General features: G+C 43.1%; 1 protein-coding gene across 1 annotated transcript in view; it reads left to right on the plus strand.

Moving 5' to 3' along the window:
• SLC43A1 (solute carrier family 43 member 1) overlaps nt 1-17,156 on the plus strand; it is a 639,315-nt gene that overhangs the window by 387,108 nt on the left and 235,051 nt on the right. Inside the window, exons 6-7 of the mRNA XM_073596982.1 lie at nt 14,695-14,787; nt 15,918-16,051. Of these exons, the coding sequence (XP_073453083.1) occupies nt 14,695-14,787; nt 15,918-16,051 (227 nt within the window). The remainder of the gene's footprint in view (nt 1-14,694; nt 14,788-15,917; nt 16,052-17,156) is intronic.

A 17,156-nucleotide genomic window follows, 5' to 3' on the forward strand; every position in this document is an offset into this window, starting at 1 on the left:
AATATATAGATAAGCCTATGGAGTACGTATGGATGTGTGACTAATAAACATACCCTATACAATGTGTGTTTGAACTGCCGTACAGGGTGGCTCCTAATTGCGCTAGCCACAGAGCACGACTCAGAAGTGCCTGGTGTGTATATATATATATAGATTAAAATGAAAATGTGAAATAAGAGGATACCATGTAAATCCCAGCACCTAAATGCCACAATTACATAAAGAGGTAAAAAACAGTGCAACAAGGAATAAGTGAATGACTAGTAGTCTTAACCCAACTACCACACTATTACAATGAAATATAGTGTATGAATAAACACATCCAAAAATAACATGTCAAAAAGAAAAAAGCACCAATCTCAATGTCCCCAGTATGGGGGTGTGACAAAGTCCCAAACCTCAAAGCAACTCCAAAGGCATTTATGCGTCCATCTCGGTGATAAAAATATAGTTCACATATGGAAAGATGAGTGACAGTCCATATAAGATATAAATCTGGTGATACTCAAGTGTGTGACAAAAAATTCTAAAGGTGACTTGAGTGCTCTCAACTTGAGTACCCCCTTACCATTTCACACAGGAGGGAGGGTGGGGATCGGAGGGTCCCCTTGTTAAAGGGGGCTTCCAAATTCCGATAAGCCCCCCGCCCGCAGACCCCCACAACCACTGGCCAAGGGTTGTGGGGATGAGGCCCTTGTCCTCATCAACATGGGGACAAGGTGTTTTGGGGGGCTACCCCAAAGCACCCTCCCAATGTTGAGGGCATGTGGCCTGGTATGGTTCAGGAGGGGGGGCGCTCTCTCATCCCCCCTCTTTTCCTGCGGCCTGCCAGGTTGCGTGCTCAGATAAGGGTCTGGTATGGATTTTTGGGAACCCCAAGCCATTTTTTTTTATTTTGGCGCGGGGTTGCCCTTAAAACCCATACCAGACCTGAAGGGTCTGGTATAGATTTTAAGGGGGACCCCACGCCATTTTTTTTTTAAATTTTGGCTGGGGTTCCCCTTAATATCCATAACAGACCTGAAGGGCATGGTATGGAATTTAGGGGGACCCCACGTCTTTTTTTTTAGATTTTGGTTCGGGGTTCCCCTGTGGGGAATTCCCATGCCGTTTTTATCAATGAACTTTTATGTGTATTGTTGGACCGGCAATTCATTAATAGCCGCAAGTAGTTTTAAATTACTTTTTTTCCTTTGAAATGTCATTTTGCTGTCAGACTGTTCTAAACACGCGCAACATGCGCCCTTTTACAGGCATACTATAGACACCCCCCAGGTACGAAATTTAAAGGAATATTACACTTTTATTGTTTCACTTTAAGCATTATTAAAATCACTGCTCCCGAAATAACGTCAGTTTTTAAAACTTTTTTTTTGCATTGATCCATGTCCCCTGAGGCAGGACCCAGGTCCCCAAACACTTTTTATGACAATAACTTGCATAACTTGCATATAAGCCTTTAAAATTAGCACTTTTGATTATTCACGTTCGTGTCCCATAGACTTTAACGGTGTTCGAACAAATTTTTTGCCTGTTTGCATGTTCTGGTGCGAACAGAACAGGAGGGTGTTCGGCTCATCCCTACTCGCTAGAATATTTCCTAAACTATGCACATTTAGGAGATATTCATTTAATCTACAGGTAAGCTTTATTATAAGATTACCTGTAGGTAAAAATAAAAAAAACTGAATTTACTACCACTTTAAAGAGGAACTCTGTGTGCACCACTGCCAGGGTTAAAGAGGAACTCGGTGTGCACCACAGGTTCTGGACACATGGCTTGTCAGAACTCCCAACAGGAGGCCAAGGTCAGCAATGGGTGAATCAGAGTGATAAGCAGAGCTGAGATCAGGAACGGTTAGCAGGAGTATAGGCAGAATCCAAGATCAGGTCAAAGGCAGGCAGGGTCAGCAACGGATGTCTTACACAGGAAATAAGCAAGGCTTGGGATACAGCTGAAGACTAATCAGTACTGATACTGGAGCAAAAGCATCCTTCAAATGGGCTGTCTGACGCTAACATTATGGACATGCTCATGCATCCAATCACAGTTCTGTGTGCGATACCATGCACATGTGCATGTCTGAGCCAGTCTACTCAGAGGAATTCCCTGACATGTAAACTAACTCGTTATTCTAATTTTTGTGTTTACTTTTCTAATACATAGCTCACCATTAATACAGTATAATGCCCCGTATACACGGTCGGACTTTGTTCGGACATTCCGACAACAAAATCCTAGGATTTTTTCCGACGGATGTTGGCTCAAACTTGTCTTGCATACACACGGTCACACAAAGTTGTCGGAAAATCCGATCGTTCTAAACGCGGTGACGTAAAACACGTACGTTGGGACTATAAACGGGGCAGTGGCCAATAGCTTTCATCTCTTTATTTATTCTGAGCATACGTGGCACTTTGTGCGTCGGATTTGTGTATACACGATCGGAATTTCCGACAACGGATTTTGTTGTCGGAAAATTATATATCCTGCTCTCAAACTTTGTGTGTCGGAAAATCCGATGGAAAATGTGTGATGGAGCCTACACACGGTCGGATTTTCCGACAACAAGGTCCTATCACACATTTTCCATCGGAAAATCCGACCGTGTGTACGGGGCATATGAGTTATGATTTATCTATCAAAATTTACAATATTTATTTACAATTTTGCAGAATACATCCAAAATGTAATAATAGGCCTCCACAATTTTTATCTTATTCATTATGTACTAAAAGGTAGGAAGGTGAAATCTTAGTTTATGTTCTGCTGTGGACCAGATTTATTGATTATGTGTCTATCTGGAAAAGGGTATAAATATAGCACTCACAAACACAATGGGTGAAAATACAATAGATGATGAACAGACAAAGTCCAAATAAAGTGACTAAAGGTGCTCTAATCCAAAGTGAAGGAAATATAAGGTGCTTCAGAAATATTCAGGTGTGCAGCACCCCCTCATGTATCCACACTCACTAGATCAGAACGACCCCCAGCTTTTCAGTCTGGTGGGTCAATTAAGGTTTGGTAAAGATATCCTGGGATGGCGGATATGGTGTCAAGTCATCAGGTCCAGAATTCCTTTACGAAATTTCTCAGCCAGAGAACAGGTACCCAGAAGTAAAAAAGAATGGAACTATCTGCCATCCCAGGATATCTTTACCAAGCCTTAAGTGACCCACCAGACTGAAAAGCTGGGGGGCGTTCTGATCTGGTGAGTGGGGATACATGAGGGGGTGTTGCACACCTGAATATTTCTGAAGCACCTTATATTTCCTTCACTTTGGATTGGAGCACCTTTAGTCACTTTATTTGGACTTTGTTTGTTCATCATCTATTTTATTTTCAACCATTGTATTTGCAAGTGCTATATTTATATTTATGTTTCCCAAGTGATTAGCAATTTGTGTATAGCAGCTGCATTTTGTATTATATATATTTTCTGGATACACTATTAGCGCAAGCACATACATTTAGTTTATATATTTTCACATAATTTGGAAAGAGACCCCTCCATCTTTCAAACAGTTTGTGGAGAAGTTGAATAACAATGAGATTGGAATGTTTTCAGTAGTGAAACTTATGAGGATTCAATTAACTTTTTGGCGAAAATACAAAACAACTATGTATAGGAAACCTACATCTATAAACAGCTTATTACATTGGAATAGCCATCATCCAAATTCTTTAAAAAGAGGCATTCTAACTGGACAAATTATGCAGGCAAGGCAGAATTTCTCTTCGCAACAAGATTTTGAGAAGCACTGTTCAGAAGAGTTTCTGAATGTGGCCATTTTAAGCGGGTTTATTTAGATTATTCAAGAGAGTCCATGAAAAATCTAGAAACTCTATGTTGGTAAACAAGAAGAGTAAAGTAAAAAAGTAAAGAAACAGTATGATTGTTTGGGACCTACTCAAGGCAATCAGATAAAACCTTCAATATTTGAGAAATGGCCAGTGCTGCTAGATGAAAAGACTCATAAAGAGATCCTAGATAAAGCCCCATTAATAACATATCAGACAGCAAAAAATCTGAAGAACAGTTTGGTGCATAGCCATTTTGATAATGTGGCAGTAAAAGCACAACCAGAATCCTGGTTTTCAGAAAAACCTAAAGGCTCCGATGTGGCCATTGTAAGGCATGTGCTTTTGTACCTACAATAAAAAAAATTTGCTAACCCTAAAAATGGCAATAACATCAGGATTATGTTTTACAACTGCAGCTCCAGTGGGGTGGTACTGAATATGAAGCAAGTTATCCCTTCCTGTCTTCTATGTAGGAAAAATGATTATTCAGCTAAGAGAGAAGGCTGTATCAAGGCATGTCTAGGTGAAACATGATGGAAAACCGGAGTGTCAACAATTTTGGGTTATACAGGATATTAAAATTGAATCAAGGAAAGGAGGCTTGAATGAGAAGCTGCTTCAAGTGGAAGCCAAAAAGACCCCACAGTCTAAATGAAGATTTCACCTTCCTACCTTTTGCACACAGATTATAGCAATCTTTCTAGTGTGGAAGTCCACAGGTGCAATCACATCAACTTTAACCAACATAACCAAACTTCCCGAGTTTAGCGAGCCATAATATACTTCACTCATTCACCATCATTTGGCAAATGTGCTTTCCCATTACTGGCACTGCAGTGCACACAGTGGCAAAGACTGCAGTCTATCCCTTAAAAACAAGTCATGATGCACAGGCTAATCAGGTAGTTAGCAGTTTACTGCCACATGTCCAAGTTCCTGGATACAGAAACATTTACTATTTCCCCAGTTAGGTCTGCTAGCAGGCAACAGCCTTCCTGGTTTGGGATGCCAGTCTCCAAACCCAACATAATAGTTTCTCCCCTCATCTGCTTGCCATGTTTACAATCCACTTTCCCTGAAACAGTCTTGCCGGTTGCAGGGGGAGGTGCTTTGACTTTGGGGGGCGGGGGAGGCCATGGAGTTGTAGAGATGTTCTTAGCTGCAAAGTACCTCTCAATGAGCTTTATAAGATTATCAACTGACTTGGGGTCCCCGTGACTCATTTTTGCAGGGAGATAGGTATTGACCTTAGGTAACGATCCATGGCTACACGCATCACTATCTATCCCCAGACAGGGGCTCCAGTTACATTAAACAAATCCGGTGTGGCTACCAAAATAAAGTGATGAGATTGCTGGAAAAATAATTATCAGTGCGCGGATAACAGTTGCACAATCTGTAGCATAGCATAAAAAAACATACAAAGGTCCGGCAACAAGGTATAAAATCCAATCTTCTTTATTATTCCATCAAGACATAGAGGAAATTCAATATACAAACAGGTTGACACGTTTCAAACCTCACAGGGGCCTTAGTAGTTATGACTAAGGCCCCTGTGGGGGCTGAAACACATCAACCTATTTATATATTGAACGCCCTCTGTCTTGATGGAATAATAATAAAAAATATTGTATTTTATAGTGTTGCACAGACTCCAGTTGCAGCCAAGCTAGATGAGATCAAACATCTTTGATCGTGGATATTTCTCACCTTGGAAGGATCAGCTGCTGATTCACTGTGCTCGTACTGCCAACGTACCACCCAACTGTGCCAGTATTTGACTTTGTCATAATCCACAGCATCGGCAGGCTCCAAATCATGATAGTCTCTCTGATTCACTGGCTGGTGTTTACTTGCTGCAGTGCTGTATTACACAACACCAACAGTTTTTTACTATCTCCTCCATTTTCAGTCAGTCCAGGTACAGACTGTGTCTCAAGATTTTAATACACATCATCAGTCTTAACCATCAGGCTGCCCAAACATAATGCGTTGTCACCCTCCACATACTCAGTTTTGTAGTTTTTACCAACATTTAGCTTTAACAAACAAGACCTGTCTGCTCCCCAGGCTGCAAAGCAGTGACTGGGAGCGTTGCATAACCCGGAGTGGATCAGAGGTCTCAAATGGTATAAGAAAAGAGCCCGGGAGATGTATAAATCCAAAACAGAATTTTTCATTGCTCCTTGCGAGACACTCGTCCCCTTTAGCAGAAAATAACTTGTAGGCATTTTGCATAACTGCCCACCAGTCTCTGACATAGACTTTGTGAAATTTTGGACCACATCACCATGCAAAATTGAATCCATTGCAAGACCTTTGTTCCTTGCATGAATTACCCTTTTCAAATTCCCCCACAATATTTTAATGGAATCCAAAATAGAGGATTTAACTAGGCCAGCTAAAACCCTCCTTTTTCTACTTGAGATATTCCTTGGTGGATTTGCTAATATACTTCAATTCATTATTGTGTTGAAAGATCCATTTCCAGTTCAACTTTTGGACAGATGGCCTCACATTCTCATCACTTTGATAAAACAGAATTTATAGTTTACCCAATGAATGTAAACTGCCCAGGTGTTGAAACAAGAAGGCAACCTCGCAGTTGGTATGAGTTTTTTCTCATTCTTTTTTATTGCGCCAAACATGTCTATTGTTTTTGTACATGCTATCTTTGATTCATCATTTCACAAACCCTTGTTCCAAAAGGCCTATGTTCAATGGCAAATTAGTCTTGTTTTAATGTTTCTTTTGACAGCAAAGACTTCTTTCCTGGAACACCTTATATTAAGGTCAAATATATCCAATTTCTTTCTGATTGACATAGATTTTTGCAATAATTAGGCTGGCCATACACGGTGCAAATTTCTTTCCTGCAACCACAGGTTGAAATTTGCGCGATTCCCCCATCAACACAGACAGTGTTGACAGGGGAATCCCTCCCACCGAGCAATTGTCTTCTCCCAGCAGAGGAAGCTGTCCCCGCTGGGAGAGCACAGTGATTATTGCTAGTGGCCAGCTATAGCAGCCGCTAGTGATAATCGCACGAGAATCCAGCAGGCTGGTTGTACCCAAGTCTATCGATCGATCAACTTGGTGCATTCAGCCTGCCCATTAATGGTTTGAATCTCAGCTGGTTCAGCAGGAACCTTGTTTGGCCAGCCTTATCTGCAGAACTTGAAATTAAAATTTGAGGTTCTTGGAGATAATATAATTTATAGAATCAAAAGGTCAGATCTTGGGCTGATTTTATTGGATCTTCCAGTCTTGGACAAATTAACTGTTTCAAGTCTAAAACAGCTATAGATTATTTTCCTTACCATGTAGGCTAATGTGACACCATACTTAAAGTAGTTACAATAGGTCTTGCAATGCAGGAAAAAAGGAGAGGCATCTGCACCCTAGCAATGGGTAGAATATTGACCTGACATTTATCCGAGGGAGGAAGGCAATCAGTCTTAAACCCCTATGGAGCTGAGAACAGAAATTATATAAACACTTCTAAATAAATTATATATATCTATAGATGTAAGAACGCCAGTATGGTGGCCTGAATTTATGGGAGGAGCCCGGGGGGTATTTAACCAGCCCGTTCGCCTGTGCTCTTCGTTGGTTTCATGTGTGCGATACCAAGTCACTAGGTCGACTCTTCGAAAACTCAGCGTCCGTGAGTTCCCGCGTTCAAAGTTTTTCGAGGCTCTTGGCTTTGTTCGCAGTTTTGTACAACGCGTCTGGCTCGGCTGTCGCAGGTAGAGTTTTCGGTTTTTTCATTTCACGCATTGTTAGATATCTTGTTACTAAACCTCGATATCAAACTTACGAATCATTCATAAAACCCTACACATAGCCGCAACGTCTGCCAAGCATTCGCAATGTTCTCATACCAAACATTTCTCCGTTTTACGTACCTCACACCGACGCGAAGACACCGCTTCGTTTAGGCGTGTCTCACTGTTTTATGCTCCACAAACAAATCGATGTCACTCACAAATTTTCTGTACACCGATCGGTGTCATATCAAGGCTAAACCAATGCAAAACATTTAAAAAAATTTCAAACCATTTCAATCATTTCACACTCACATGCCGCGCTTCGATTCAAATCCAGTCACATCCACGATGCACCGATTAGTTCCGGTGTGCCCCAGTTGTTTACGGCCTCATTTCAGTACATGCTCCAGAGTCACGTTCGTTGTCAGTCGCAGGTTGCGGCTCACCGATTCATGTCTCTGTCATGGCACATCATTTCACTGTCACGTATTACGTTCCGATACAAATCCGGTCGCATCCAAGATGCACCAATTCGTACCGGCGTGCCCCAGGTATTTTTCAGCCTCATTTCAGTACATGCTCCAGAGTCCGGTTCGTTGTCAGTCGCAACAGTGGCACTACCGATTCGTGCCTCTGTCATGGCAAACATTTTACTCATTTCACTGTCACGTATCACGTTCCGATATGTCATGGCAATCAGTTTTATTTCACTGCCACATACAGAACTCCGATTCGAATCCAGTAGCATCCGTGATGCACTGATTCATTCCGGTGTGCCCCAGTTGTCTTTGGCCTCATTTCAGTACATGTTCCAGAATCTGGTCGTTGTCATTTTTTTATATATTTTTTTTTTCCTTTGTCAGGGCAAAACATTTCATTCATTTCACTGTTACATACCGCGCTCCGATCCGAATCCAGTCGCATCCAAGATGCACCGATTCGTTCCGGTGGGCATTAGGGTTTCTTTTTTTGCCTCATTTCAATACATGCTCCAGAGTCTGGGTCGCTGTCAGTCGCAGCTGCGGCACGACCGATTTGTGCCTTTGTCATGGCAAGACGTTTTTATTAATTTCACTCTAAGGCAAACATTTCATTAATTTCCTTGCCTCATAGTTCGATTCATAAGTTTGTCGCAGTCGCGACCCATCGATTTGTGCCTCCATCAAGGTATAAACATTTCACTCATTTTATCTCAAATTCATGCAACGGTCGCTTAAACACATTACAAATCACTTCTCCATGTTAGGTAGTCAAACCCTTTACCAGTTGTCAACTTTCATTTCTCCTCCAGGTCAGTCAAGTTCAGTAGGTCCACCCTGCACCAGGTTGGACGATATTCCCCCCAGGTAAAAAAAAAAAACACCACCCAAAAAAAAAAAAAAAGCATGGCCTGGGTATGTAAGCCTATTTTAGGAAAAGAAGCAAACTTGATTTTAATGTCACCCTCATTAGGTTCTGGTCGACCAACTTTCGAACCCAAAGACAGGACATCATATCTAGGGCACAAGTCACCCAGAGCCATGTCTCAGGTCGGCAGTGAAGACCTCACGGCCCCTCTGTCACCTTCTCCGGTCTCAGAGAGCGGCAGTGTGCAGTCCCTCAGGGGATGGACCATCCCCAAATTGACAGCAGAACTGAAGCGCAGGGGTGTGCCTTTCCCCGCCACAGCCAGGATGGCCGAGCTCTTCAGGCTCCTCTTCCCTCCGCCAGCCGTAGCAGGGCCCAGCACCCAGCACCCAGCAGGCATCCCTCCAATCAATATCCTCTGCCATCTCGCAACGCCACACCATGGTATCATCTCTGTCTACCACGGTCACGGATGTCCAAGTTGCACTTTTGGAGGCTCGCCCGGCCACTGCTATTCCTAATCTGACCACAGTTCAAGTTCTGACACCCCTTCCTGCAGGTACCACAGGGTGGAGTCCCATTGTCTATCCATCCCATTTGGTTCCAGCCAGCATTAAGAAGGACATCCTGGATGGCAAGGACATCAACCTTGCCTCTCTCCTCATTTCGGTCCACGATCTGGCAGAGAACAAGTCTTACACCTGGGGAGATGTGTCAGTGGTCCTTAAGGCCAAAGATCCCAGGCTCAACCGTAAATGGTCCGTCCCAGAATTTACATTGGCCTTCGGCATGCTGAGGGATGTCCTATGCTCAGCTTCTCCCAGCGGGAGGGAACAGCTGGACTTATATCTTCACACTGTCGTAGACCTGGGCTATAAGTATGGAGGCTTCTCATTCTACGATTATCATCGCTCCTTCTCCGCTAAGGCAGCAGCCAGGCTCACACAATTTCAGATAAGCACCAATTGGAGCCTCATGGACACAGAGCTGTTCTGCCGTCACTTTGCCGGCTTATGCTCACCACTGTGCGCTATCTGCCAGTCCTCTACACACACCGCTACCTGGTGCGCCAATGCGACAGTCAGTCGCCCCTTCCAGTTCCCCTCCACCTCCGGTGCAGTTCAAGGCCCGTCGGCCCCTATACAGATGCCTCAGGTGGACAAGTTTGGGTGCCCTGTTAGGGCGTAGGAGGAGCAGCTATCTGCAACAATTTTAACTATGGCTCGTGCAACTTCAGCCAATGCCGTCTGCTTCACATCTGCACCCTATGCCACAGGGCACATCCGAAGAATTTATACGAGGTCAAGCAACAAAAGAAATCATGACTATGCTGAGTTAATGTCCTGTGGCTGGGGCTCTACCTCACTTGACACCCCACTCCCTCCCTGGCGACCTTCCTTATCCAGGGATTCACAGCAGGATTTCACACCGGCCTCATGTCTCTGCCCCACACTACCTACGAATGCAGGAACCTCCGCTCAGCGGCCACTGACGAGCAGGCCATAGACCAGCTCTTACAGGCCGAACTGGAGCGAGACTTCATCATAGGTCCCTTCACTCAGCCCCCTTTCAGTACTTGGAGAGTCAACCCTATTGGGCTTGTCAAGGGCAAGTTCTCAAATAAATGACGTCTGGTGTACGACCTGTCTGTGCCTCATTTTTCCCACATTCCCAGCCTCAATTCCCTAATCCCCTCTGAGGAGTTCTCCCTGAAGTACGCCTCCGTAGACATGGCAATTCAAGCTATCATCAGAGCGGGCACAGGCGCCTGGCTCTCTAAGGCTGACATCTCGGACGCCTTCAAGCTCCTGCCTATCCACCCATCCCTTTGGTGCTGGCATGGCATTAAGTGGAAAGAGGCATACTATTTCACCACTAAAGTGACTTTTGGCTCGAAAAGTAGTCCCTGGCTCTTTGACATCTTCGTGCAGTCCCTCACCTGGATACTGTTACATAAAGCTCAGTGTCAGGAAGTCATCCATTACCTGGACGACTTCTTGTTAATTGAACAGCCCAGTGTGCCCCCAGGAGACCTCGACAAACTGAGAGTCATATTAGGGAATCTCAATGTTTCCATTGCTGAACATAAAGTTGACGGTCCAGCACACACCATTACCTTCATCGGAGTCAACCTAGACACTTGCTCCATGCAGGCCAGCCTTCCCCTTCACAAACTGACCACATCAGGACAGTCCTCTGAGATTTCACCCTTACTAGGGGGTGTACCAAGAAGCAGCTGCAATCCCTGTTAGGAATGCTTAATTTCGCTATGCGGATCATCCCCCAGGGTCGCTCCTTTGTGTCACGTCTCCTGGTCTTTCTCTCACAAGCACAGGACCCTGATGAGATCCTCAACTTGGACACGGCGGCAGTGGCGGACCTATCTATGTGGGATGAGTTCCTTTCCACTTGGAACAGATAGTGACAGATGCCGCAGCCTCCACTGGCTTCGCTGCAATTTTTGGCCACCATTGGTTCGCAGGACCCTGGCCTTCTGAGATACTTTTAATTCCTGGCTTTACCCGAAAATCCTCTCTCTTTGAGCTCTACCCTATAGTGGCAGCCGCCCAGCTCTGGGGTCATATCGGGACAGGACAAAACGTGGCCTTCACCACTGACAACCAGGCCACGGCAGATATTATTAACAAAGGCAGGTCCAAGTCCCTCTCAGTTATGTCCTTCCTGCGCAGGCTGGTACAACTGTCTTTACAACATCAATTTAATATCCACAGTTCATTTATTCTGGGCAAGTGCAACCTCGCAGCAGACGCACTGACACGATTGAACTACACCTCCTTTTTTCAGCAGATTCCCAGAGCCGATCGAGTGTCAGCCCCTATCCCCACTTGGTCTCAGCTGACCCTGGACTAGAACAGCATCTACACAGAGCGACCCAGCTCATCAACCAGTCACTGTCCCACAACACGCTCAAAGCTTACCATACAGCTTGGAACGCATTTAACAAATTCCTTGGACACTGCTCCGAGAAAACAACAACAGACACCAAGCACACACTGACTCTTATCCCCTATTGCCATACTCAGTTGGCCCTATCCCATAATACTATCCAGCTATACTTAGCCGGCATCCAACATTTTCAGGCTCTACGAGATCCTGCAAAACCATCCTTGTTCGCATCCTATGCGATCCGAGCTATCCTACGCAGCATCCAGAAACAACAACCAATAGTCAATGCCAAACGTCTGCCTATAACAAGTGCTATCTACAGGGATATGTCCACCATCCTGACTACCTCTTCATTTGGTCTTCTCCCCAGCCTGGTCCTACAAGCGGCCATATACCTAGCCTACTACGGGTTCTTGCGGCCTAGCGAGTTCACCTGCAGCAACCCCACCGGCCAAGTGTTACGTAGACGTCGCTTGGTTTGCTACCAAGACCATTTCGTTCTCCACCTTGCAGTTTCTAAAACCCAGCAGGCAGGCTCCGGGGTAGACATCCACCTCTATAAAACCAACAATATCCGGTGTCCAGTTACCATAGTCAATCGCCTATTGTCACTCCTGCCCGAACAGTCGGACTCTAGTCCCCTTCTGCCTTTTCCAGTCAAACCCTTGAGTGCCTGCCAGTTTGTGAAACACGTAAGGATTCTTATTTGCAACCTACACCTCAACCCCAGCCAGTACTCCGGTCACTCCTTCAGCATTGGAGCAGCCTCGGCTGCATCCCGCCATGGGGTCCCAGACCACATCATTAAGAGACAAGGCAGGTGGAAATCTACCTGCTTCGCCCGGTACATCCCCAATCCTCAAGTGGAGATGGCACAGGCATTCACCAAACTTGCTCAATAAATAAACTGAAGCTAATAAAAACTATACCCCTATCTGAATGTTTTTGCCCCCATATTTTGGTATACCGTCCATTAGACCAGGGCACACTTCAGGTCCATTTCATGCTGTAAGTCTTATGTTAAGTCTAAATGTTGCCCATAACCATATCAGCCATAGGGCTTTAACCATAAGTAAAAAGGCCAGCATGGTGACCTGAATTTATGGGAGGAGCCTGGGGGGTATTTAACCAGCCCGTTCGCCTGTGCTTCGCCGGTTTCCTGTGCGCTATACCCACCCTCCCATCCCCTTTTCAGGGCATTTCTCAAATTCATTTCTCTTCACAACATCCATTTCTAAACCTTGAGTATGCCCCCTTATTTTTGTATACCTTCCATCAGACCAGGGCACACTTCAGGTCCATTTCATGTTGTAAGTGTTATGTTAAGTCTAAATGTTGGCCATATCCGTATCAGCCATAGGGCTTCAACCATAAGTATATATATATATATATATATATATATACACACACACACACACACACACACAAACACACAGTATATTATATACAGACATTTTGCATTTCTATTTTAAATTGAATAGGTTGTTTTCCATACTTTAACCACTTCTGGGTAGACCTCATATGGCGTGATTGCCTTCCCGAGCCACTAGGGGGCCCGCCGTGTCACTGGGGACCCGATGCACGTGCCCGGGGGCCGCGATGTCCGCCGGGCACCCGTGATTGCCCAGTAACCGAGCAGGACGGTGGATCTGTGTGTATGTAAACACACAGATCCACGTCCTGTCAGAGGAGAGGAGACCGATGGTGTGTCCCTTGTACACAGGGACACCGATCGGTCACCTCCCCCAGTCAGTTCCCTCCCCCCACAGTTAGAATCACCTCCCTAGGACACACATTAACCCCTCGATCACCCCCTAGTGTTAAACCCTTCCCTGCCAGTCACATTTACACAGTAATCAATGCATTTTTATAGCACGGATCACTGTATAAATGTGAATGATCCCAAAAATGTGTCAAAAGTTTCTGATATGTCCGCTTCAATATCGCAGTCACAATAAAAATCGCAGATCGCCGCCATGACTAGTAAAAAATAAATAAATAAATAAAAATGCTATAAATCTATGCCCTATTTTGTAGACGCTATAACTTTTGCGCAAACCAATCAATATACGCTTATTGCGATTTTTTTTTTTTACCAAAAATATGTAAAAGAATACATATATCGGCCTAAACTGAGGAAAAAGTTTGTTTAAAAAAAAAAAAATTGGATATTTATTATCGCAAAAAGTAAAAAGTATTGTGTTTTTTTCAAACTTGTCATACTTCTTTTGTTATAGCGCAATAAATAATAACCGCAGAGGTGATCGAATACCACCATAAGAAAGCACAATTTGTGGGGAAAAAATTATAAAAATTTCATTAGGGTGCAGCGTAGCATGAACGCGCAATTGTAATTCAAAGTGCGACAGCGCTGAAAGCTGAAAAATGGCTTGGGCAGGAAGGGGGTGAAAATGCCCAGTATTGAGGTGGTTAAGGTCTAGTAAATGGTTTTGGGGGTAAGGTAAATTTTTTTCTGAAGGAAGGGAAAGATAATAATTTTGCTGAGGAGAAATGAGGGGGGATTTATTTTCTTTGGAGATGGAGGGATGTGGGGGGGAGTTTTGCTTAGGGAAGATGGCTGAATTGGTGCCAAGGGAGTTGCTCATATATTGTCACAATTGCCTGTTTGTTTTTCATGTTTTTTCACAATTGCTCATTGTTGCCTGCATGTTGTATCAAGTGGCTGTTTGCTACTGACATATTGTAATTCTTGTCCATTTATCAATGTATGGTAACAATTGACAGTTTGGTGTCTGGGTACTGTATATGATTGCCCAGTTCCTTTGAGGGGTAGCGATGGAAGAAAAGTTGCAAAAAAAATATTTTTTTTTGCTGAATAAATCTTACAATTTTATTTTGCAGCTGCCAAATATGTTTGGCAACCTACGTTCTACCATGATGTCTCTAATGATTGGATCTTATGCATCATCTGCCATAACATTTCCAGCCCTCAAAGTAAGTTCGTCCAAATTCTGGACACTTGAAGTGAACGATGGCACTTACATAATTACATAGTTAGGTTGAAAAAAAACAAAAAACAAACACTAGTCCATCTAGTTCAACCAATAGAAAAAAATAAACTTATATAAACCTCTGTATACAGAACCCTATACCTACAATTGACCCAGAGGAAGGCAAATAAAATAAAAGCATGATTCCCTCCACTGGGGGGGGGGTAGTTTGTTCCTGATACCCTAGGAGGCAATTGGATATTCCCTGGATCAACTAAACCTGGTGTTATTACCTATAAATAAATGTTAGTATCCAGTTATATTTTGTGCATTTAGGAATGCATCTGGGTCTTTTTAAAAGCAATCTACTGAGCTGGCCAAAACTAGTCATTGAAGGAGTCTATTCCACATTTCCACAGCTCGTACTGTGAAGAAAGAAGCCTTTCTGTATGTGGGGGTTACATCTCTTTTCCTCCAAGCATAAATAGTTCCCTCCTGTCCTTTATACCAATTTCACTATATGGACCACTTACTGTATGCATTTATACATGTTGATCATATCCCCCTTAATCGCCTCTTTTCAAGAGAGAATACATTCAGTTCTAAGCTTTCCTCATAACTGAGCTCCTCCATGCCACTTTGGTTGGCCTTCTATGCATTTTCTCTAGTTCCCTGATATTTTTGTGAACTGGTGCCCAAAACTGAACTGCATATTACAAATGAGGTCTTCTTACCATTCCTAATGTACAATTAGTACAAAATGGTGGTGATATAGGCATAAGTGGGTCTTACTGAGAGAGTCCAACATTCTTCTAAAAATGTAATTTTTGGGGTGAAATAGAAGCTCTAGACAGCAGTACAGAGCTGGACAAAAGCAAAATGTTACAACATATACAGTATATATTACTGATAATCAAAATTGGTGTATAAGTGTTAGTACTACAGTTGGTGTTTAGTGTGCAGCCACATTTTATTAGTACACATCACATGGATCACTTTAAAACAGGAAGAGGTATACAATACAGCAGCAACAGCTTTCAAGTATCTCATTGTAAATGTGTGAGTGCTCTGTTTTCTTTCTCAATTTACTTGGAATTCACTATTAACAATTTTCTTGCATTATTCTTTCTGCAGCTTATATATGAGGCAGGGATCTCCTTTGTGGGAATTATGTTAGGCTGGTCTGCTTTAGCTTGCCTGATTTTTCTCAACTGTCTGATCAACTGGCCAAAGGAGTCTATCCCATCACCTGAAGAAACAGCTTATAAGTAAGTGTGTATTGATCAGCCCACAGTGGATATTTGAAATCATGGTACCTAGCCATAAGTTAAAATGTACTTCAGAAGAAAACAGAAATGAGGCCTCAAGCTTCAGAAGTTTTAAAGAGACTATATGAGATTAATATAAAGTATTCTGGCCCCCTTCTCAATTTATGTTTCTGCCTGATACTGCAGTTGTTTAAATTCATTTTTTTCTCATTAATCTACACTCCTGTGTTGTCTTGGCTGTGTGCTTAAGATTGTCATCATGTTGGAAGGCGACCCTTCACCTCTCTTACTAAGGCCCCTCTCCCTGATTCCCCTCAGTTTGGCCAAGCGACCAGCTCTTGGAAGAGTCCTGGTTGTGCCAAAGTCTTCTTCTGTAAGCAGCAGAAATTTTTTGTAGCCTTGTAGATCTATGCCTTGCAATAATCCTGTCTCTGCAGGCAGTTCCTTTGACCTCTTGACATTTGCTCTGATAGAGTATGCATGGTCAGCTGTGAGGCCTTTTATAGAGAGATGTGTGCCTTTCCAAATTATGTCCAATCAATTTAATTTACCAAAAGTGGACTCCAATGAAGGTGTAGAAACATCTCAGCAATGATCAAGAGAAAGGGAAGCACCTGAACTTAAATTTCAAATGTTGCTGCAAAGGGTCAGAATACTAAGGTCAATCTGATCATTAGTTTTTTTTCCTTTTTTAATAAATTTACATTTCTAAAATTCTGTTTTCACTTTGTCATTGTAAGGTACTGAATGTAGATTAATGAGAAAAAAATAATAATTTAAACAACTATATTATCAGGCTGCAACATAACAAAGATGAAAAAACACATACACACACATACAGTACATACAGTATCTCACAAAAGTGAAAACACCCCTCGCATTTTTGTAAATATTTTATTATATCTTTTCATGTGGCAACACTGACGAAATTACACTTTGCTGCAATGTAAAGTAGTGAGTGTACAGCTTGTTTAACAGTGTAAATTTGCTGTCCCCTCAAAATAACTCACACAGCCATTAATGTCTAAACCTCTGGCAACAAAAGTGAGTAAACCCCTAAGTGAAAATGTCCAAATTGGGCCCAAAATATCAATATTTTGTGTGG

Source organism: Aquarana catesbeiana, linkage group LG08 (assembly GCF_042186555.1).
Source record: "Aquarana catesbeiana isolate 2022-GZ linkage group LG08, ASM4218655v1, whole genome shotgun sequence".
NCBI classification, from domain to species: Eukaryota; Metazoa; Chordata; class Amphibia; order Anura; family Ranidae; genus Aquarana; species Aquarana catesbeiana.